At 48.7% G+C, this 23,435-nt stretch overlaps 1 protein-coding gene across 6 annotated transcripts in view; it reads left to right on the plus strand.

Moving 5' to 3' along the window:
• SNRNP25 (small nuclear ribonucleoprotein U11/U12 subunit 25) overlaps positions 1 to 23,435 on the plus strand; it is a 137,437-nt gene that overhangs the window by 19,701 nt on the left and 94,301 nt on the right. For 3 of the 6 annotated variants that reach the window (XM_063934217.1, XM_063934218.1, XM_063934216.1), the window contains exon 2: positions 1,018 to 1,173. The exons of the other annotated variants lie outside the window; for them this stretch is intronic. In XM_063934217.1, the coding sequence (XP_063790287.1) occupies positions 1,123 to 1,173 (51 nt within the window). In that variant the 5' untranslated portion in view covers positions 1,018 to 1,122. The remainder of the gene's footprint in view (positions 1 to 1,017; positions 1,174 to 23,435) is intronic. 6 annotated transcript variants of the gene reach the window in all.

The raw sequence follows: 23,435 nt of genomic DNA on the forward strand, positions 1-23,435 counted from the left end.
TATGCAGTGATGCAGAGGATAAAAAAATTCAAATGCATAAATTAACACAAAAATTTTTACAGAGAGGGTACTCCAATAAGTTGTTGCAACAATCAATGCAACGTGCATTAGCACAGCCATTAGTGTCTGCTCTTAAGAAAGAAAAGAAAATAGATCAAGCGATGATCTGTGTTACCAAATTTACTACTTCTAGCCATAAAATTGTGGGTACGGCTAAACGTGTTTGGCCACTGATTCAAGCAGACCCTGATCTTTCGAGTCTGGCCACACATAAATTACTTCCATGTTATAAACGAGGTCGTAACATTAGGGATATGGTCGTTCATGCAGACATTTCTCAGTTATCATCTGGGCCCTGTCATACATTTCTTACAAAAAAACCCGGCAATTATAAGTGTACTGGATGCACTACTTGTTTATATCTTGAGACGGGTAATTACATCTTACATCCCCATTCCGGTAAACAAATTAAGATTTCTCACGTTCTTACATGTACGAGTAGATTTGTCATCTACTGTATACGATGTCCATGTGGACTGTATTATATTGGCAAGACCACTTGTCAATTCAAAGAAAGGATGTCTCAGCATCGTAGTGCCATTAAACAGATTTTAGAGGGGAAACAAATCGATCAGCCCGTTGCTAAACATTTCAAAGAGTATCAACATAATTTATCATCCTTACGGTACAAAATGTTAGATCATGTGCCCCTATCTAAACGGGGTGGTGATAGGGGTAAAACATTACTTCAATTGGAAGCACGGTGGATACACCGTTTAAATACGGTATCCCCTCATGGCCTTAACAAAACCCTTTCTCTTACATGTTTTTTGTAAGAATTATAGAATGTTTACTGAGACATCCGTTACATTATAATTCTTATAGAAATCAATCTGGGTAATTATGTGAATAATTTGTTCCTAATCTGTAGCTATGTAATCTTTTTTACTTGTTGCTCTTGCAATCATACTTTGAGATCGTGTTGTATTTAAAACATTTTTTTGTATATTTGTACAGCAATCCGTTTTAAGAATAGTACTCAGTATTGTATACACTGGTTGTTATGGTGATGGTGCACTTAGCCGGAAGTAGTCATCTACTGGGCAGGCTTGTCAGTGTGGGATGACGTCACCGGAAATCTGTTCCCGGGGCTCCGTGGAACATGCACGTGTGGTGAGTTACTCATGTATAAATGTTTGTTCATGTCTTTGTATTATTATGCTTCTGATGACGGTTGAAATAAACCGAAACGTTAAGCGCTAATTGACTGGTCTGGTCTTTTGGCTTTGAAAAGCCCGTGAGTGCCGCCGACATCTGTGTGTATACTTATGCTGTTTGCTGCGGAGGGCACCCGGCAAGTTGAACTTCTTGGATAAGCAGTGAGTGCCGAATATCTCGTGTGTGTGTATATATATATATATATATATATATATATATATATTTATATTTGCCAAATTCACGGCACTCCCAATTCCCAAATACTTATAGAATCCACAGGATATGGCCGGTGCCCTCCCTGGTTACAGCAGGCGCTGTGTCCAATGTAGAATGCAGAGTTGGGCGGCACTCACGGCGCAAGAAAAAACAGACAAGCAAGTCTGGAAGTTGCAGTCAACGTTTCAATGTGTATGACGAAAATGTTATAATACACATTGAAACGTTGACTGCAACTTCCAGACTTGCTTGTCTGTTTTTTCTTGCGCCGTGAGTGCCGCCCAACTCTGCATTCTATATATATTTTTATATATATATATATATATATATATATATATTTATATAAAGGCGTTGTTTTATCTGGGAATTTGTTTCCAGTGTCAGTTGGTGCTGGGTGTGTGCTGGCATACTCTCTCTCTGTCTCTCCAAAGGGCCTTATTGGGGAACTGTCTCCATATAGATATATCCCTGAGTGTGTGGGGGTGTTGGTACGCGTGTATCGGCATGTCTGAAGCGGAAGGCTCATCTAAGGAGGAGGTGGAGCAGATGATTGTGGTGTCTCCGTCGGCAACGTCGACACCTGATTGGTTGGATATGCTGAATGTTTTAAATGCAAATGTGTCTTTATTACATCAGAGGTTGGACAAAGCAGAGTCTAGGGATAGAACAGGGAGTCAATCCATGGCTTTGGCTGTGTCACATGGCCCTTCAGGGTCTCAGAAACGTCCCCTGTCCCAAGTAGCAGACACTGATACCGACACGGATTCTGACTCCAGTGTCGGGTGGCCAAAAGTATTCATTATATGATTATTGCAATAAAGGATGTTTTACATATCACAGATGACCCCTCTGTCCCTGACAAGAGGGTACACATGTTTATGGAAAAGAAACCTGAGGTAACCTTTCCCCCGTCTCATGAGCTGAACGCGTTATTTGAAAAGGCTTGGGAAACTCCAGACAAGAAACTGCAGATTCCCAAAAGAATTCTTATGGCGTATCCTTTCCCTGCGCAGGACAGGTTACGGTGGGAATAATCACCCAGGGTGGACAAGGCGTTAACGCGCTTGTCCAAAAAGGTGGCGCTACCGTCTCCAGACACGGCAGCCCTCAAGGATCCTGTTGATCGCAGACAGGAAACTACCTTAAAATCTATTTATACACATACGGGGGCCTTGCTCAGACCGGCAATAGCGTCGGCTTGGGTTTGTAGCGCTGTTGCGGCTTGGACGGATACTTTGTCAGCTGACATTGATACCCTGGATAGGGATACCATTTTATTGACCTTGGGTCACATTAAAGACGCAGTCTTATATATGAGAGATGCTCAGAGTGACGTTGGTCTGCTAGGTTCGAGAGCCAACGCCATGGCGATTTCTGCTAGGCGAGCCCTGTGGACCCGCCAATGGACGGGTGATGGCGACTCAAAGAAGCATATGGAAGTTTTACCTTACAAAGGTGAGGATTTATTTGGGGAAGGTCTCGCGGACCTGGTTTCCACAGCTACCGCGGGTACATCTACTTTTCTCTGACGTCCTAGTGGATGCTGGGGACTCCGTAAGGACCATGGGGATTAGACGGGCTCCGCAGGAGACTGGGCACTCTAAAGAAAGATTTAGGACTATCTGGTGTGCACTGGCTCCTCCCCCTATGACCCTCCTCCAAGCCTCAGTTAGATTTCTGTGCCCGGCCGAGCTGGATGCACACTAGGGGCTCTCCTGAGCTCCTAGGAAGAAAGTGTTTGTTAGGTTTTTTATTTTCAGTGAGACCTGCTGGCAACAGGCTCACTGCATCGAGGGACTAAGGGGAGAAGAAGCGAACCTACCTAAGTGGTGGTAGCTTGGGCTTCTTAGGCTACTGGACACCATTAGCTCCAGAGGGATCGAACACAGGACCCGACCTCGTCGTCCGTTCCCGGAGCCGCGCCGCCGTCCCCCTTACAGAGCCAGAAGCAAGAAGGTGGTCCGGAAAATCGGCGGCTGAAGACTTCTGTCTTCTCCAAGGTAGCGCACAGCACTGCAGCTGTGCGCCATTGCTCCTCATGCACACCTCACACTCCGGTCACTGATGGGTGCAGGGGGGGGGGGGGGGGCGCCCTGAGCAGCAATACTGACACCTTAGCTGGCAAACTGGCACCATATATAGCCCCAGAGGCTATATAGGTGCTTTTTAACCCCTGCCAGAATCCATAAAAATGCGGGAGAAAGTCCGCGAAAAAGGGGCGGAGCTATCTCCTTCAGCACACTGGCGCCATTTTTCCCTCACAGCTCCGTTGGAGGGAAGCTCCCTGGCTCTCCCCTGCAGTCAATACACTACAGAAATGGTTAAAAAGAGAGGGGGGGCACAATTTAGGCGCAGTATACAATATATATAGGCAGCTATACGGGAAAACACTCTTTATATGTGATATCCCTGTGATATATAGCGCCCTGGTGTGTGCTGGCATACTCTCCCTCTGTCTCCCCAAAGGGCTTTGTGGGGTCCTGTCCTCTGTCAGAGCATTCCCTGTGTGTGTGCTGTGTCGGTACGGCTGTGTCGACATGTATGAGGAGGATAATGATGTGGAGGCGGAGCGAATGCCTGTAAATGTGATGTCACCCCCTGCGGGATCGACACCGGTGTGGTTGGACTTATGGAAGGATTACGTGAAAGTGTCAACTCCTTACACAAAAGGTCGACGACACAGAACAGCCGGCTACTCGGCTTGTGCCTGTTCCAGCATCTCAAATGTCATGGGGGGCTCTAAAAACGCCCGCTACCTCAGATGGCAGAAACAGATGTCGACACGGATACCGACTCCAGTGTCGACGACGATGAGACTAGTGTACCCTCCAAATAGGTCCACCCGTTACATGATTGAGGCAATGAAAAATGTATTACACATTTATGATAATACCCCAGGTACCACATAAAAGGGTATTATGTTTGGTGAGAGAAAACTACCAGTAGTTTTTCCTGCATCTGAGAAATTAAATGAGGTGTGTGAGGAAGCGTGGTCTTCCCCCAGTAAGAAATTGATAATTTCTAAACGGCTATTGGCAGCGTACCCTTTCCCGCCAGAGGATAGGTCACGTTGGGAAACACCCCATAGGGTAGATACAGCGCTTACACGCTTATCAGAAAAGGTGGCACTACCGTCTCCGGATACGGCCGCCCTGAAGGAACCTGCTGATAAAAAGCAGGGGGTTACCCTGAAAGATATAGTCACACACTCGGGCATTATATTGCGACCAGCCATTGCTTCGGCATGAATGTGCAGTGCTCCCGCTGCGTGGTCAGATTCCCTGTCGGAAAATAACTATGGATAGGGACAATATTTTGCTGACAATAGAGCATATAAAAGACGTGGTCTTATACATGCGTGATGCACAGAGGGATATTTGCCGGCTGGCATCAAAAATAAGCGCTAGGTCCATTGCCGCCAGACGGGGGTTATGGACTCGGCAACAGGCGATGCCGACTCGAATCGGCACATGGAAGTTTTGCCCTATAAGGGGGTAAAACTGTTTGGGGATGGTCTTTCAGACCTCGTTTCCACAGCTACTGCTGGGAAATCGACTTTTTTGCCACAGGCTACCCCACAACAAAAGAAAGCACCGTATCATCAAGTACAGTCCTTTCGGCCCCAGAAAAGCAAGAGGGCTAGAGGCTCATCCTTTCTGCCGAGAGGCAAAGGTAGAGGAAAAAGCTGCAGCACACAGCTAGTTCCCAAGAGCAGAAGTCCTCCCTGCGTCCGGTAAGTCCACAGCATGATGCTGGGGCTGCTCAGGCGGACCCGGGTACGGTGGGGGCCCGTCTCAGAAATTTCAGCGCCCAGTGGGCCATCCCACATGGATCCCTGGTTCCTTCAAGTAGTATCTCAGGGGTACAGGCTGGAGTTCGAGACGTTCTTCCCCCCGCCGTTTCCTAAAATCTGCCTTACCGGCACCTCCCTCTGCCAGGGAGGCGGTGTTGGTGGCTATTCAACACTATAATCACAACAAGTGATTGTCAAGGTGCCCCTCCTTCAGCAAGGAAGGGGTTACTATTCCACAATGGTTGTGGTACCGAAACAGAACGGTTCGGTGAGACCCATCTTAAAATTAAAATACTTGAACTTTTATATCAGAAGATTCAAGTTCAAGATGGAATCGCTCAGGGCGGTTATTACGAGCCTGGACGAGGGGGATTACAGGGTCTCCCTGGACATCAAGGATGCGTACCTGCATGTCCCCATTTACCCTCCTCACCAGGGGTACCTCAGATGTGTGGTACAGGACTGTCACTATCAGTTCCAGACGCTGCCCTTGGAGTTGTCCACGGCACCGAAGGTCTTTACCAAGGTAATGGCCGAAATGATGATACTCCTTCGCAAGAAGGAAGTTTTTATTATCCCGTACTTGGACGATCTCCTAATAAAGGCGAGGTCCAAAGAACAGTTTGTAGTGGGGGTAGCACTCTCTCGGGAAGTGCTACAACAGCACGACTGGATTCTCAATATTCTAAAGTCACAGCTGGTCCCGGCGACACGTCTTCTGTTACTGGGAATGATTCTGGACACAGACCAGAAAATAGTGTTTCTTCCAGTGGAAGCACACGAGTCCTGGAAAAAATGGTAGCTTCGTACGAAGCATAATTCCATTCGGAAGGTTAAACGCAAGGACGTTCCAGTGGGACCTGTGGGACAAATGGTCCGGGTCCCATCTACAGATACAACAGCGGATAACCCTGTCGGCAAGAAACAGGGTGTCGCTGCTGTGGTGGCTGCAGAGGGCTCATCTACTAGAGGGCCGCAGATTCGGAATACAGGACTGGGTCCTGGTGACCACGGAGGCCAGCCTTCGGGGCTGGGGTGCAGTCACACAGGGAAGAAATTTCCAAGGAGATTTCGCTTCACATAAATATTCTGGAGCTAAGGGCCATTTACAATGCCCTAAGCCAAGCAAGGCCCCTGCTTCAGAACCAGCCGGTACTGATCCAATCAGACAACATCACGGCGGTCGCCCATGTAAACAGACAGGGCGGCACAAGAAGCAGGATGGCGATGGCAGAAGCCACAAGGATTCTCCGATGGGCGACCTACACCCGGGAGAATGGGGACTTCTTCCAGAAGTTTTCCAAATGCGGGTAAACCGTTGGGAATGACCACGGGTGGACATGATGGCGTCCCGCCTCAAAAAAAAAAAAAAAGTTGAAAAGATATTGCGCCAGGTCAAGGGACCCTCAGGCGATCGCTGTGGACGCTCTAGTGACACCGTGGGTGTACCAGTCGGTTTATGTGTTTCCTCCTCTACCTCTCATACCCAAGGTACTGAGAATAATAAGAATGCGAGGAGTGAAAACCATACTCGTGGTTCCGGATTGGCCAAGAAGAGCTTGGTACCCGGAACTTCAAGAGATGCTGGCAGAGGACCCTTGGCCTCTGCCGCTCAGACAAGACCTGCTGCAGCAGGGACCCTGTCTGTTCCAAGACTTACCGCGGCTGCGTTTGACGGCATGGCGGTTGAACACCGGATCCTAAAGGAAAAGGGTATTCCGGAGGAAGTCATCCCTACCCTGATCAAAGCCAGGAAGGATGTCACCGCAAGACATTATTACCGCATTTGGCGGAAATATGTTGCTTGGTGTGAGGCCATGAAGGCCCCGAAGGAGGAATTTCAACTGGGTCGATTCCTACACTTCCTGCAAGGGGTGACGTTGGGCCTCAAATTGGGGTCCATCAAGGTCCAGATTTCGGCTCTGTCGATTTTCTTCCAGAAAGAACTGGCTTCACTGCCTGAAGTTCAGACTTTTGTCAAAGGAGTTCTGCATATTCAGCCTCCTTTTGTGCCCCCAGTGGCACCTTGGGATCTCAATGTGGTTTTGGCACTCCTGAAATCACATTGGTTCGAACCACTTAAGACTGTGGAATTAAAATATCTCACGTGGAAAGTGGTCATACTGTTGGCCCTGGCTTCGGCCAGGCGGGTTTCAGAATTGGCGGCTTTGTCTTGTAAAAGCCCTTATCTGATTTTCCAGATGGATAGGGCAGAATTGAGGACTCGTCCTCAGTTTCTCCCGAAGGTGGTCTCAGCTTTTCACTTGAACCAACCTATTGTGGTGCCTGCGGCTACTAGGGACTTGGAGGATTCCAAGTTGCTGGACGTAGTCGGGGCCCTGAAAATTTATGTTTCCAGGACGGCTGGAGTCTGAAAAACTGACTCGCTGTTTATCCTGTATGCACCCAACAAGCTGGGTGCTCCTGCTTCTAAGCAGTCTATTGCGCGCTGGATTTGTAGCACTATTCAGCTGGCGCATTCTGCGGTAGGATTACCGCAGCCTAAATCAATAAAAGCCCATTCCACAAGGAAGGTGGGCTCATCTTGGGCGGCTGCCCGAGGGGTCTCGGCTTTACAACTTTGCCGAGCAGCTACTTGGTCAGGGGCAAACACGTTTGCTAAATTTTACAAATTTGATTCCCTGGCTGAGGAGGACCTGGAGTTCTCTCATTCGGTGCTGCGGAGTCATCCGCACTCTCCCGCCCGTTTGGGAGCTTTGGTATAATCCCCATGGTCCTTACGGAGTCCCCAGCATCCACTAGGACGTCAGAGAAAATAAGATTTTACTCACCGGTAAATATATTTCTCGTAGTCCGTAGTGAATGCTGGGCGCCCATCCCAAGTGCGGATTGTCTGCAATACTTGTACATAGTTATTGTTACAAAAATCGGGTTTTGTTGTGAGCCATCTCTTCAGAGGCTCCAATTGTTATCATACTGTTAACCGGGGTTCCTATCACGTGTTATATGGTGTGGCTGGTATGAGTCTTACCCGGGATTCAAAATCCTTCCTTATTGTGTCAGCTCTTCCGGGCACAGTTCCTAACTGAGGCTTGGAGGAGGGTCATAAGGGGAGGAGCCAGTGCACACCAGATAGTCCTAAATCTTTCTTTAGAGTGCCCAGTCTCCTGCGGAGCCCGTCTATTCCCCATGGTCCTTACGGAGTCCCCAGCATCCACTACGGACTACGAGAAATAGATTTACCGGTGAGTAAAATCTTATTTTTTACCTTATGTTTCCCCACAGCAAAAGAAAACACCGCAATATCAGATGCAGTCCTTTCGGTCGCATAAGTCCAGAAGAGGTCGGGGCTCTTCCTTCCTCGCCAGAGGTAAGGGAAGAGGGAAAAAACTGCCTGCTACGGCTAGTTCCCAGGAGCAGAAGTCCTCCCCGGCTTCTACTAAATCCACCGCATGACGCTGGGGCTCCACTGAGGGAGTCTGCGCCGGTGGGGGCACGTCTTCGACTCTTCAGCCACGTCTGGGTTCAGTCAGACGTGGATCCTTGGGCAAGGGAAATTGTATCCCAGGGTGACGAGCTGGAATTCGAAGACGTGCCTCCTCGCCGGTTTTTCAAATCGGCTCTACCAGCTTCTCCCCCAGAGAGGGAGATAGTTTTAGCTGCAATTCAAAAACTGTGTCAACAACAAGTGGTTGTCGAGGTTCCCCTAGTTCAACAGGGGAAGGGATACTATTCAACTCTATTTGTGGTCCCGAAACCGGATGGCTCGGTCAGACCCATTCTAAATTTAAAATCCCTAAACCTGTACTTGAAAAAGTTCAAATTCAAGATGGAATCGCTCCGGGCAGTGATCTCCAGCCTGGAAGGCAGGGAATTTCTGGTGTCATTGGACATAAAGGACGCTTACCTTCATGTCCCCATATATCCCCCTCATCAGGCGTATCTGAGATTCGCTGTACAGGATTGTCATTACCAGTTTCAGACGTTGCCGTTTGGGCTTTCCACGGCCCCGAGGAATTTCACCAAGGTAATGGCGGAAATGATGGTGCTCCTGCGCCGGCAGGGAGTCACAATTATCCCGTACTTGGACGATCTCCTGATAAAGGCGAGATCGAGAGATCAGTTGCTGAAAAGCGTGGCGCTCTCCCTTAGTGTGCTGCGGCAACATGGCTGGATTCTGAATCTACCAAAGTCACAGTTGGTTCCAACAACTCGGTTATCTTTCTTTAGGCATGATTCTGGACACAAAACAAAAGAGGGTTTTTCTCCCAATGGAAAAAGCCCAGGAACTCCAGAACATGGTCAGAGACCTGTTAAAACCGAAAAAAGTGTCAGTCCATCAATGCACTCGAGTACTGGGGAAGATGGTGACGACCTACGAGGCCAGGTTTCATGCGAGGACGTTTCAGTGCGACCTTCTGGACAAGTGCTCCGGGTCCCATCTTCAAATTCATCAGAAAATAAGCCTGTCCCCCAGGGCCAGGGTGTCTCTCCTGTGGTGGCTGCAGAGTGCTCACCTTCTAGAGGGTCGCAGGTTCGGCATTCAAGACTGGGTTCTGGTGACCACGGACGCGAGCCTCCGAGGATGGAGAGCAGTCACACAAGGAAGAAACTTTCAGGGGATATGGTCAAGCCAGGAGGCTTGTCTACACATCAACGTACTGGAATTGAGGGTCATATACAACGGCCTACGTCAAGCGGAGAATCTTCTTCGCGACCTACCATCTCTGATTCAGTCAGACAATGTCACAGCCGTGGCTCATGTAAACCGCCAAGGCGGAACAAGGAGCAGAGTGGCAATGGCGGAAGCCACCAGGATTCTGTGCTGGGCGGAAAATCACATAAGCGCTTTGGCAGCAATCTTCATTCCGGGAGTGGACAACTGGGAAGCAGACTTCCTCAGCAGACACGATCTCCATCCAGGAGAGTGGGGACTTCATCAAGAAGTTTTTGCAGAGATAACAAGTCATTGGGGACTTCCTCAAATAGACATGATGGCGTCACGCCTCAACAAGAAGCTTCGGAGGTATTGTGCCAGGTCGAGGGACCCTCAGGCAGTAGCAGTGGACGCCCTGGTGACAATGTGGGTGTTTCAGTCGGTCTATGTGTTCCCTCCTCTTCCACTCATCTCAAAGATATTGAGAATCATAAGACGAAAAAGAGTGCAGACAATACTCATTGTTCCAGATTGGCCTCGAAGGGCCTGGTATTCCGATCTTCAGGAGATGCTCACAGAAGATCCGTGGCCTCTTCCTCTCAGAGAGGACCTGTTGCAACAGGGGCCCTGTGTGTTCCAAGACTTACCGCGGTTACATTTGACGGCATGGCGGTTGAACACCGAATCCTAGCTGGGAAATGCATTCCGGAAGAAGTCATCCCTACTCTGATGAAGGCTAGAAAGGAGGTGACGGTGAAACATTATCACCGTATCTGGAGAAAGTATGTATCTTGGTGTGAATCCAAGAATGCTCCTACAGAAGTTTTCCATCTGGGCCGTTTTCTCCACTTTCTACAGACAGAGTGGATATGGACCTAAAATTAGGCTCCATTAAGGTACAGATTTCGGCCCTATCAATTTTCTTTCAGAAGGAATTGGCTTCTCTCCCAGAAGTCCAGACTTTTGTAAAGGGAGTGCAGCACATACAGCCTCCTTTTGTGCCTCCAGTGGCACCATGGGACCTTAACGTGGTGTTACAGTTCCTGAAATCTCACTGGTTTGAACCTCTTCAAACGGTTGAATTAAAATTTCTCACTTGGAAGGTGGTCATGTTGTTGGCCTTGGCATCTGCAAGGCGGGTGTCTGAATTGGCGGCTTTGTCTCACAAAAGCCCCTATCTGATTTTCCATGCGGATAGAGCAGAATTAAGGACTCGTCCTCAATTTTTGCCTACGGTGGTTTCGTCGTTTCATATGAACCAACCTATTGTGGTGCCTGTGGCTACGGGTGACTTGGAGGATTCCAAGTCCCTTGATGTAGTCAGGGCCTTAAAAATTTATGTAGCCAGGACGACTCGGGTTAGGAAAACAGAGGCACTGTTTGTCCTGTATGCAGGCAACAAGGTTGGCACTCCTGCTTCTAAGCAGACTATTGCTCGCTGGATCTGTAACACGATTCAGTAGGCTCATTCTACGGCTGGATTGCCGTTACCAAATTCGGTAAAGGTCCATTCCACTAGGAAGGTGGGCTCTTCTTGGGCGGCTGCCCGAGGCGTCTCGGCATTACAGCTTTGCCGAGCGGCGACTTGGTCGGGTTCAAACACTTTTGCTAAATTCTACAAGTTTGATACCTTGGCTGAGGAAGACCTCATGTTTGCTCAATCGGTGCTGCAGAGTCATCCGCACTCTCCCGCCCGGTCTGGAGCTTTGGTATAATCCCCATGGTCCTTACGGAGTCCCCAGCATCCTCTAGGACATAAGAGAAAATAAGATTTTAAACCTACCGGTAAATCTTTTTCTCCTAGTCCGTATAGGATGCTGGGCGCCCGTCCCAGTGCGGACATATTTCTGCAAGGCTTGTATATAGTTATTGGTTACATAAGGGTTATGTTACAGTTAAGATCAGTCTTTGGCTGATGCTGTTTTGTTCATACTTTTAACTGGTTGCGTATATTCCATGTTATACGGTGTGGATGGTGTGGGCTGGTATGAATCTTGCCCTTAGATTAACAAAAATCCTTTCCTCGTACTGTCCGTCTCCTCTGGGCACAGTTTCTCTAACTGAGGTCTGGAGGAGGGGCATAGAGGGAGGAGCCAGTGCACACCCATCTAAAGTTCTTTATAGTGCCCATGTCCCCTGCGGAGCCCGTCTATACCCCATGGTCCTTACGGAGTCCCCAGCATCCTCTACGGACTAGGAGAAAAAGATTTACCGGTAGGTTTAAAATCTTATTATATCATGTTGTACTGTTATTGCATCCCAAAAAGTAAATTTTAAAAGAAGTGATATGTAAAGGTACTTACACACTGGGTGTTTTTGCCCACCGTGTATGCAGAGCGATGATTATGAACATAACTGGCAGGAAAATAGCTCAGTGCATACACACGCCAGCGATGTTCACGGGGGTGGGGGGGGGGGGGGGGGGAGCACTTTCCACAGTAGGAGACTTTGGAAAGTGCTTCACTCGGCTGAACAAACAGCCCGACGGACGGCGGCAGCAAGTGACGATGCGGGAGCGCGCATCACCATTCACCGCTCAAAAACACCAAAAGTGAGCCACTGTGAGCTCAAAATCGCCCAGTATGTATGAGACTTAAGATTGCTACATTTATTTCATTCACTTGTACATGCTCCCATGTAACTTTTATAATATATTTCAGCAGCAGGTTACATTGGTTTCCACAGGGAAACATTGGGGTGTACAGTGGATCTTGATCCAGAGGCACCAACAGGCTAAAGCTTTGGGGCCTCCTCTGTAACCCGACCTCCAGGCACTGTGCGCTCAGTTTCGGTTGGTGTTTGCAGCAGCAGGTCACTAAACAGGTGGGCTGCACTGGGCAGCCCTGAAAAAGCTTTTTCTGACAGAAAATTTCTTCAACACTGGGATGTCAGCGCTGTATGTCATGGTGACACTTCAGCGCTGCAGCTCCATCACCACCCAAGTGGCGTCGCGTACTCCCGCGGCCTGTTCCCAGGTACTTGCAGCGGGAACGTTCAGTGGCTCCTACGGGGAGGAGGTAAGAGGGTCCCCCAGGCGGGACCCACCATTAAATCGTGTTCGGTCCGCGACCTAGGGAGACGGGTCGCGGCGTTGACGTGGACACTGTCACCGAGCAGGGACCCCAGTAGACCACCGGGGTAATAGAACACAGGTTGGGTGTACTAACGCCCCATTTAATAAGTCTTGCTAGTACCTGGGGTGGAAGTCCAGCATAGGGGAGCTGGCGCTTGACCTGTAGCCTCTCCCTGGCTCAGGGCGACATCTGCAGATTTTCCTGCTCTGGAGCTGCCTCACACTCTCCCTCACTCCCTGACTGAGACGCTGGGTGCAAATCTTATAAGCATAGTTGTGGCTAGTCTCTGGGACTGCAGGGCAAGGTCTCCCTTGTAAAGCTGCCTGTATACAGCGCTGTTACTTTACAAACACTTGAGTATTCTACATGTCTTTGTACAGACAGCGTTAGTTAGGAAAAAGTGTACCTATTACAGAATATATTATACGAGTATTCTGATATATACCTCAGGTCCAGGACCGTGCTTTGTTATATATATATATATATATATATATATCTGTACGTATACTAGTCCAGTGCAGTTTTATTGTCATAATAAATATCTGCATTGCCTGTGACTGTGTGTGCCTGTATCTACTGTGTGGTTTCACTTTCAGTTTCCCCCAGATATATCTATCACTATATTCTGTACCCTAAGGGACTAGGTGTGTCAGGGTCATATATATAGTGCGTCACAGTATTTACCTATTACATGTATTCTACTGTGTACTTAGTCACATAATACCGTATTTATTCCCTGGTGTTGTGTACTGTGTCTACAGTTACATACTAACTGATTTATTCTCAGGTATTGTACACTGTCTGGCTTTATCGTACTAATTCGCTCTGTTGTTGCATTTGTGTACAATGTCCAGCAAGAAGGACAGTAAGTCTGTGGACGCTCCTGCATCATGCAAAGCATGCGCAAAAGATATACCAGAGGAGGAAACTGTGTATGGTGGTCTGTGTACTATGTATCATACATCTCCCAGTCAGTCCGCAGCTCCTGTAACCAATCAGGAGCCACCCTGGGCTGCGTTCACAAACCTACTGGGTACTCTGGTGGAAAGCCCTACCGCCTGTGCCATTACAGCCACAAATTGTCTCTAAGGTTAATCCGCCTTGGGTGGAAAATTTGTCTAACCAGTTGCAGCAATTAAATCATTCCTTGGTCAGACAAAAATCTACTTCCAGGTCACTCTAGTGTCTCTGGGTCATCTAAACGGGCTGCTTCCTCCTCACAATCCACAAATCTCTCAGGTGTTTCATCTGAAGAGGAGGGGGAGCATACTGTCCTGTCAGACACTGAATCAGATGTTTCTGACGAGGATTCCCCATTGCAAATTGATGTCACTGCCCTTGTTGTTGCTATTAAGCAAATCCTACAAATAACTGATGACGAGGATTCCACTACTGTGGCTAAGAAAACTGATATGTTTAAACGGCAGAAGGTGGTTAAAAATCTATTACCCCATTCTGACCATTTGATCGACATCAGGCAGGATCCCATGTCTAATCCAGAGAAGAAATTCCCTCTTGTCTAAACGGGCCTTGGCTCGCTATTCTCTCCCTGCAGAGTTATGTAACAAGTGGGATGTGTGGATTCTCATGTAACCCGCCTAGTGGTGTCGTCCACTCTGCCTGTCACCACTTTCATTTCACTGAAGGAACCAACAGATAAGCGCATTGAGGGATGCCTGAAATGTATTTACTCCCTTCTCAGGTGCTGTACATAGACCTGCTATTGCGGCCTCTTGGGCTGCAAAAGGAATTTAAGCATGGGTTCAGGCATTAGAGGAAGAGCTACCTGAGGATATATCTGACAATGCCAGACAATACCTGTCTCACATTTCCACCGCCGCCTATTACATTCAGAAGGCGTCTTCTGAGGCGGGTGTGTTGGCAGCCAAGGCGTCGACTATGTCTGTCCTGGCTCGCCGTATTCTGTGGTCGAGGTCATGGAAGGTGGACCTAGACTCCAAAAAGTCCTTGGAGGTACTCCCCTTTAAGGGGGACATTTTGTTTGGGGAAGACCTAAATAAAATTGTGTCTGAATTGGCGACTGTTAAGACTGTCTTTCTCCCAAATACTAATCCTTCTGCACAGAAGGCTAAAGGTACCACTTTTCATTTCTTCGGCCTCAAGGGAAAGCAAAAGGTCAGGCATACCCGAGACAAGCCCGTGCTCCCGAAACCACTAAGCCCAAGGCAAAGCAGTCTAAACAAGACAAGCCTGCCGCATGACAGGGCGGGCCTCCCCCTGGGAGACCCCAGGGTGGGAGGCAAACTTCTGCAGTTCACTCAGGTCTGGTTAATGACCACTTCAGACACATGGGTGCGAGGTGTTGTCTCTCACGGGTACGCAGTCTCCTTAAAGAGACGTTCCCCTCGCCAGCTTTGCAGAAGGTTGTGAGTTCTCTGCTGAATACAGGAGTGGTAGTGCCGGTTCCTCTGGCCCAGAGAGGCAGAGGTTATTACTCGACCACATTTCTAGTTCCAAAACCCAATGGGTCATTCTGCAGCGGGGTACACTGGTATTCCACAGGGAATAACATTGGGGTATAGAGTTGGATCTTGATCCGAGGCACCAACAGGCTAAAGATTTGACTGTTCCCAAGATGCACTGCACCGCCTCCTCTATATCCCTGCCTCCAGGCACTGGAGCTCAGTTTGTTAGTTGGTGCCTGCAGTGCAGGCAGCTAACAGGGAGGGCTGCTCTAGGCAGCCCTGAAAAGAGCTTTTCTGACAAGAAAGAAGACTTCAAGGGCTGCAGCATAGGCTCTTGGTGCTATATGTCATACTGACATATCATGCTGCGGCTCCCTCACCTCCCTCAGCGGCGCTGTATACTCCTGCGCCCTGGTTGCCGGGTACATACAGCGGAGGCGCTCCGGTCTCATCAGGCAGACGTACCGCCGCTGCTCTCCAGGATCGCGTGGCCGCACAATAGGGAGGAGGTAAGAGGGTCCCCCAGGCGGGACCCGCTGAAATCGCGATCCGGTCGCGATCTCCGGAGATGGACCGCGCCGCTGGTGTGGACACTGTGGCCGTGCAGGGACCCCACTATATCCACCAGGGTAAGGAGCACAGGTCGGATTTACTAAAAACCGTTTAGTATAGGCTCCATAGTACCCGGTGGGGAAGTCCAGTAGAGGGGATAAGGCTCTGACCTGTAGCTCCTCCCCCAGCCGCCATCTACAGCAGGTGTTCACGCCCTGGAGCTGCATCATTCTCTCTCTCACTCCCTGTCAGCGTTTGGGCGCCATTACACAGAGCTGCGCTGATTCTGGGACTGCTGGGCAATGTCTCCTCTGTAAAGCCGCCTGCCTCATCAGCGCTGTGCATTTACAGGACACTTAAGTATTCTACATGTCGTTTAGACAGTGTTAGTTAAGAACAAGTGCATAACTATAGGGATTTCTCTAACGTCCTAAGTGGATGCTGGGGACTCCGTCAGGACCATGGGGAATAGCGGCTCCGCAGGAGACAGGGCACAAAAATAAAGCTTAAGGATCAGGTGGTGTGTACTGGCTCCTCCCCCTATGACCCTCCTCCAAGCCTCAGTTAGGTTTTTGTGCCCGTCCGAGCAGGGTGCAATCTAGGTGGCTCTCCTAAAGAGCTGCTTAGAAAAAGTTTTTTAGGTTTTTTATTTTCAGTGAGTCCTGCTGGCAACAGGCTCACTGCATCGAGGGACTTAGGGGAGAGAATTTCAACTCACCTGCGTGCAGGATGGATTGGATTCTTAGGCTACTGGACACCATTAGCTCCAGAGGGAGTCGGAACACAGGTCTCACCCTGGGGTTCGTCCCGGAGCCGCGCCGCCGACCCCCCTTACAGATGCTGAAGATTGAAGGTCCGGAAACAGGCGGCAGAAGGCTCTTCAGTCTTCATGAAGGTAGCGCACAGCACTGCAGCTGTGCGCCATTGTTGTCACACACTTCACACCAGACGGTCACGGAGGGTGCAGGGCGCTGCTGGGGGCGCCCTGGGCAGCAATATATAATACCTTTTATGGCAAAAGAATACATCACATATAGCCATTGAGGCTATATGTATGTATTTAACCCATGCCAAATGTCTAAAACTCCGGGAGAAAAGCCCGCCGGAATAGGGGGCGGGGCTTATTCTCCTCAGCACACAGCGCCATTTTCCTGCTCAGCTCCGCTGTGAGGAAGGCTCCCAGGACTCTCCCCTGCACTGCACTACAGAAACAGGGTAAAACAGAGAGGGGGGGCATATTTTGGCGATATTTTTATATATTTAAGCGGCTATAAGGAACAACACTTATATAGGGTTGTTCCCATATATATTATAGCGCTTGGGTGTGTGCTGGCAAACTCTCCCTCTGTCTCCCCAAAGGGCTAGTGGGGTCCTGTCTTCGATAAGAGCATTCCCTGTGTGTCTGCTGTGTGTCGGTACGGGTGTGTCGACATGTATGAGGACGATGTTGGCGTGGAGGCAGAGCAATTGCCGATAATGGTGATGTCACCCCCCAGGGAGTCGACACCGGAATGGATGGCTTTGTTTATGGAATTACGTGATAATGTCAGCACATTACAAAAATCAGTTGACGACATGAGACGGCCGGCAAACCAGTTAGTACCTGCCCAGGCGTCTCAGACACCGTCAGGGGCTGTAAAGCGCCCTTTACCTCAGTCGGTCGACACAGACCCAGACACAGACACTGAATCTAGTGTCGACGGTGATGAAACAAACGTATTTTCAAGTAGGGCCACACGTTATATGATCACGGCAATGAAGGAGGCTTTGCATATCTCTGATACTACAAGTACCACAAAAAGGGGTATTATGTGGGGGGTGAAAAAACTACCTGTAGTTTTTCCTGAATCAGAGGAATTAAATGATGTATGTGATGAAGCGTGGGTTAACCCAGATAGAAAAATGCTAATTTCAAAAAAGTTATTAGCATTATACCCTTTCCCGCCAGAGGTTAGGGCGCGCTGGGAAACACCCCCTAGGGTGGATAAGGCGCTCACACGCTTATCAAAACAAGTGGCGTTACCGTCTCCTGATACGGCCGCCCTCAAGGATCCAGCAGATAGGAGGCTGGAAACTACCTTAAAAAGTATATACACACATACTGGTGTTATACTGCGACCAGCCATCGCCTCAGCCTGGATGTGCAGTGCTGGGGTCGTCTGGTTGGATTCCCTGACTGAAAATATTGATACCCTGGATAGGGACAGTATTTTATTGACTATAGAGCAATTAAAGGATGCTTTCCTTTATATGCGAGATGCGCAGAGAGATATTTGCACTCTGGCATCGAGAGTAAATGCGATGTCCATATCTGCCAGAAGGAGTTTATGGACGCGACAGTGGTCAGGTGATGCGGATTCCAAACGACATATGGAAGTATTGCCGTATAAAGGGGAGGAATTATTTGGCGTCGGTCTATCGGATCTGGTGGCTACGGCAACTGCCGGAAAATCCACTTTTTTACCTCAGACCCCCTCCCAACAGAAAAAGACACCGTCTTTTCAGCCGCAGTCCTTTCGTTCCTATAAGAACAAGCGGACAAAAGGACAGTCATATCTGCCTCGGGGCAGAGGAAGGGGTAAGAGAGGGCAGCAAGCAGCCCCTGCCCAGGAACAGAAGCCCTCCCAGGGTTCTGCAAAGCCCTCAGCATGACGCTGGGGCCTTACAAGCGGACTCAGGAACGGTGGGGGGTCGACTCAAGAATTTCAGCGCACAGTGGGCTTGCTCACAGGTGGACCCCTGGATTCTGCAGGTAGTATCTCAGGGTTACAGGTTGGAATTCGAGAAGTCTCCCCCTCGCCGGTTCCTAAAGTCTGCTTTGCCAACGTCTCCCTCAGACAGGGCGACGGTATTGGAAGCCATTCACAAGCTGTTTGCTCAGCAGGTGATAGTCAAGGTACCCCTCCTACAACAGGGAAAGGGGTATTACTCCACGCTATTTGTGGTACCGAAGCCGGACGGCTCGGTAAGACCTATTCTAAATCTCAAATCTTTGAACCTGTACATACAAAAATTCAAGTTCAAGATGGAGTCACTCAGAGCAGTGATAGCGAATCTGGAAGAAGGGGACTTTATGGTGTCCCTGGACATAAAGGACGCTTACCTGCATGTCCCAATTTGCCCTTCACATCAAGGGTACCTCAGGTTCGTGGTGCAAAACTGTCATTATCAGTTTCAGACGCTGCCGTTTGGATTGTCCACGGCACCTCGGGTCTTTACCAAGGTAATGGCCGAAATGATGATCCTTCTACGAAGAAGAGGCGTATTAATTATCCCTTACTTGGACGATCTCCTGATAAGGGCAAGATCCAGAGAACAGCTGGAAGACGGAGTAGCACTAACCCAACTAGTGCTGCAACAACACGGGTGGATCCTGAATTTTCCAAAATCTCAGTTGACCCCGACGACACGTCTGCTATTCCTGGGAATGATTCTGGACACGGTTCAGAAAAAGGTGTTTCTTCCGGAGGAAAAGCCAGGGAGTTATCCGAACTTGTCAGGAACCTCCTAAAACCAGGGACAGTGTCTGTGCATCAATGCACAAGAGTCCTGGGAAAGATGGTGGCTTCTTACGAAGCGATTCCATTCGGCAGATTCCACGCACGAACTTTTCAGTGGGATCTGCTGGACAAATGGTCCGGATCGCATCTGCAGATGCATCAGCGGATAACCTTATCGCCACGGACAAGGGTGTCTCTTCTGTGGTGGTTGCAGAGTGCTCATCTGTTAGAGGGCCGCAGATTCGGCATACAGGACTGGGTCCTGGTGACCACGGATGCCAGTCTGAGAGGCTGGGGAGCGGTCACACAAGGAAGAAACTTCCAGGGAGTATGGTCAAGCCTGGAGATGTCTCTTCACATAAATATACTGAAGCTAAGAGCGATTTACAATGCTCTAAGTCTGGCAAAACCCCTGCTTCAGGGTCAGCCGGTGTTGATCCAGTCGGACAACATCACGGCAGTCGCCCACGTAAACAGACAGGGCGGCACAAGAAGCAGGACAGCAATGGCAGAAGCTGCAAGGATTCTTCGCTGGGCGGAAGATCATGTGATAGCACTGTCAGCAGTATTCATTCCGGGAGTGGACAACTGGGAAGCAGACTTCCTCAGCAGACACGATTTACACCCGGGAGAGTGGGGACTTCATCCAGAAGTCTTCCACATGATTGTGAACCGTTGGGAAAAACCAATGGTGGATATGATGGCGTCCCGCCTCAACAAAAAACTGGACAGGTATTGCGCCAGGTCAAGAGATCCTCAGGCAATAGCTGTGGACGCTCTGGTAACACCGTGGGTGTTCCAGTCAGTGTATGTGTTCCCTCCTCTGCCTCTCATACCATAAGTACTGAGAATTATACGGCAAAAGGGAGTAAGAACGATACTAGTGGCTCCGGATTGGCCAAGAAGAACTTGGTACCCGGAACTTCAAGAGATGCTCACGGAGGATCCGTGGCCTCTACCTCTAAGACGGGACCTGCTTCAGCAGGGACCGTGTCTATTCCAAGACTTACCGCGGCTGCGTTTGACGGCATGGCGGTTGAACGCCGAATTCTAAAGGAAAAAGGCATTCCGGAAGAGGTCATTCCTACACTGGTAAAGGCCAGGAAGGAGGTGACTGCACAACATTATCACCGCATTTGGAGGAAATATGTTGCGTGGTGTGAGGCCAGGAAGGCCCCCACGGAGGAATTTCAACTGGGTCGATTCCTACATTTCCTGCAAACAGGATTGTCTATGGGCCTCAAATTGGGGTCCATTAAGGTTCAAATTTCGGCCCTGTCGATTTTCTTCCAGAAAGAATTGGCTTCAGTTCCTGAAGTCCAGACTTTTGTAAAAGGAGTACTACATATACAGCCCCCGGTTGTGCCCCCAGTGGCACCGTGGGATCTTAATGTAGTCTTGGATTTTCTCAAATCCCATTGGTTTGAGCCGCTCAAATCGGTGGAGCTGAAGTATCTCACATGGAAAGTTACCATGCTACTGGCCCTGGCTTCAGCCAGGAGAGTATCAGAATTGGCGGCTTTATCATATAAGAGCCCATATCTGATTTTCCATACGGACAGGGCAGAACTGCGGACGCGTCCTCATTTTCTGCCTAAGGTGGTGTCAGCGTTTCACCTGAACCAGCCTATTGTGGTGCCTGCGGCTACTAACGAGTTGGAGGATTCCAAGTTGTTGGACGTGGTCCGGGCATTGAAAATATATATTTCAAGAACGGCGGGAGTCAGAAAGTCTGACTCACTGCTTATATTGTATGCACCCAACAAGATGGGTGCTCCTGCTTCTAAGCAGACGATTGCTCGTTGGATTTGTAGCACAATTCAACTTGCACATTCTGTGGCAGGCTTGCCACAACCTAAATCTGTCAAGGCCCATTCCACAAGGAAAGTGGGCTCATCCTGGGCGGCTGCCCGGGGAGTCTCGGCATTGCAACTCTGCCGAGCTGCTACTTGGTCAGGGACAAATACGTTTGCAAAATTCTACAAATTTGATACCCTAGCTGAGGAGGACCTTGAGTTCTCTCATTCGGTGCTGCAGAGTCATCCGCACTCTCCCGCCCGTTTGGGAGCTTTGGTATAATCCCCATGGTCCTGACGGAGTCCCCAGCATCCACTTAGGACGTTAGAGAAAATAAGAATTTACTTACCGATAATTCTATTTCTCGTAGTCCGTAGTGGATGCTGGGCGCCCATCCCAAGTGCGGATTGTCTGCAATACTTGTACATAGTTATTGTTACAAAAAAATCGGGTTGTTATTTGTTGTGAGCCGTCTGTTCAGAGGCTCCTACGTTTGTCATACTGTTAACTGGGTTCAGATCACAAGTTATACGGTGTGATTGGTGTGGCTGGTATGAGTCTTACCCGGGGTTCAATATCCTTCCTTATTGTGTACGCTCGTCCGGGCACAGTATCCTAACTGAGGCTTGGAGGAGGGTCATAGGGGGAGGAGCCAGTACACACCACCTGATCCTAAAGCTTTATTTTTGTGCCCTGTCTCCTGCGGAGCCGCTATTCCCCATGGTCCTGACGGAGTCCCCAGCATCCACTACGGACTACGAGAAATAGAATTATCGGTAAGTAAATTCTTATTATTTAGTACAAGTATCCTGTGATATACATCCAGTATTTACTGTGCATTGTTATATCTGTATACATACATAGCTTTACTTAGTATTGCTATTCCAGTGCAGTCTTATTGTCATTTGTAATAATTTCTGCATAGTATATGTGACTGTGTGTGCCAATAGCTGCTGTGTGGTTCCTATTCCGTGTATCTCACACATATTGCTATCCCTATACTCTGTACCCTGACGGGGGCTAAGTGCATCAGGGTCATATATATATATATATATATATATATATATATATATATATATATATATATATATATATATATATATATATATATGTATATATATATATAGATAGTGTTTCACAGGATATACTGTTTGGTACTTTTCTTTGTGTAATTCAGTCACCATATACCACTTAAATCCTCTGTTTGTGATCTGCATAGCAATCACACTCCACAGGGGTTTTCTGTCAGGTACTGTGTCTGGCTATATTGTACTGTTACGCCCTAGAGCTACATTCTCCAATAATGTTTGCGTCACAAGGCGGGAGATCCGTGGCTGACTCTGCGTCATGCAGTGCTGACGCTGCGGATTTATCTGAGGAAAATGTTCCAGCTGAGGGTCCAGGTATAGGGCATTCTGTACCCCTCGGTCAGCCTGCAGCATCGGTGGCACACCAATTTCCACCTTGGGCTGCTTTTTCTAATTTACTGACTACGCTAGTAACGAGACTTGCGCCCCCTGTGGGACCTCCTGTGCCCGTACAATCACATATTGTCCCTGTTGTAAATCTACCATGGGTGGATTCTCTGTCGACTCCGTTACAGCAGTTAAATCAGTCTTTGGTTAAACAAAAGCCTGACCCTCGCCCCCCTAGGACCAAAGGGTCATCTAAGCGGGCCATTTCTTCCTCCCAATCCACGCATGTTTCGGATACTTCATCCGATGAAGCTATACTGACCCATCAGACACTGATTCAGATGCTTCTATGGGGAATCTACAACACAGGTGGATGTTCCTGACATCTTGGAGGCTATCAAACTGATTCTTCAGATCGATGATGAAACTGAACCTCCAGATACGTCTAAGAAACCTGATAAGTTCAAACGTCAGAAGGTTACTAAATTAGTTTTGCCACATTCTGACCATTTAGTTGTAATACGTCCGGAATCCTGGGAGTCTCCAGGAAATAAATTCTCCCTGTCTAAAAAGATGCTAGCTCGTTATCCCCTTGCTGCAGAGTTAAGTAAAAATTGGGAACAGCACTTCTGGTGGACTCTCATGTTGCACGTCTGGTGGTGTCTTCTACTCTGCCTGTCACTATAGTCACCTCTCTGAAGGAACCGACGGATAAGCATGTGGAGGGTTGCTTGAAGTCTATTTACACTCTTGCGGGTGCTGTGCATAGACATACTATAGCGGCTTCTTGGGCTGCAAAAGCTATTGAAGCCTGGGTTTAAGAGGT

The sequence above is a fragment of the Pseudophryne corroboree genome, chromosome 7, assembly GCF_028390025.1.
Source record: "Pseudophryne corroboree isolate aPseCor3 chromosome 7, aPseCor3.hap2, whole genome shotgun sequence".
Lineage (NCBI taxonomy): Eukaryota > Metazoa > Chordata > Amphibia > Anura > Myobatrachidae > Pseudophryne > Pseudophryne corroboree.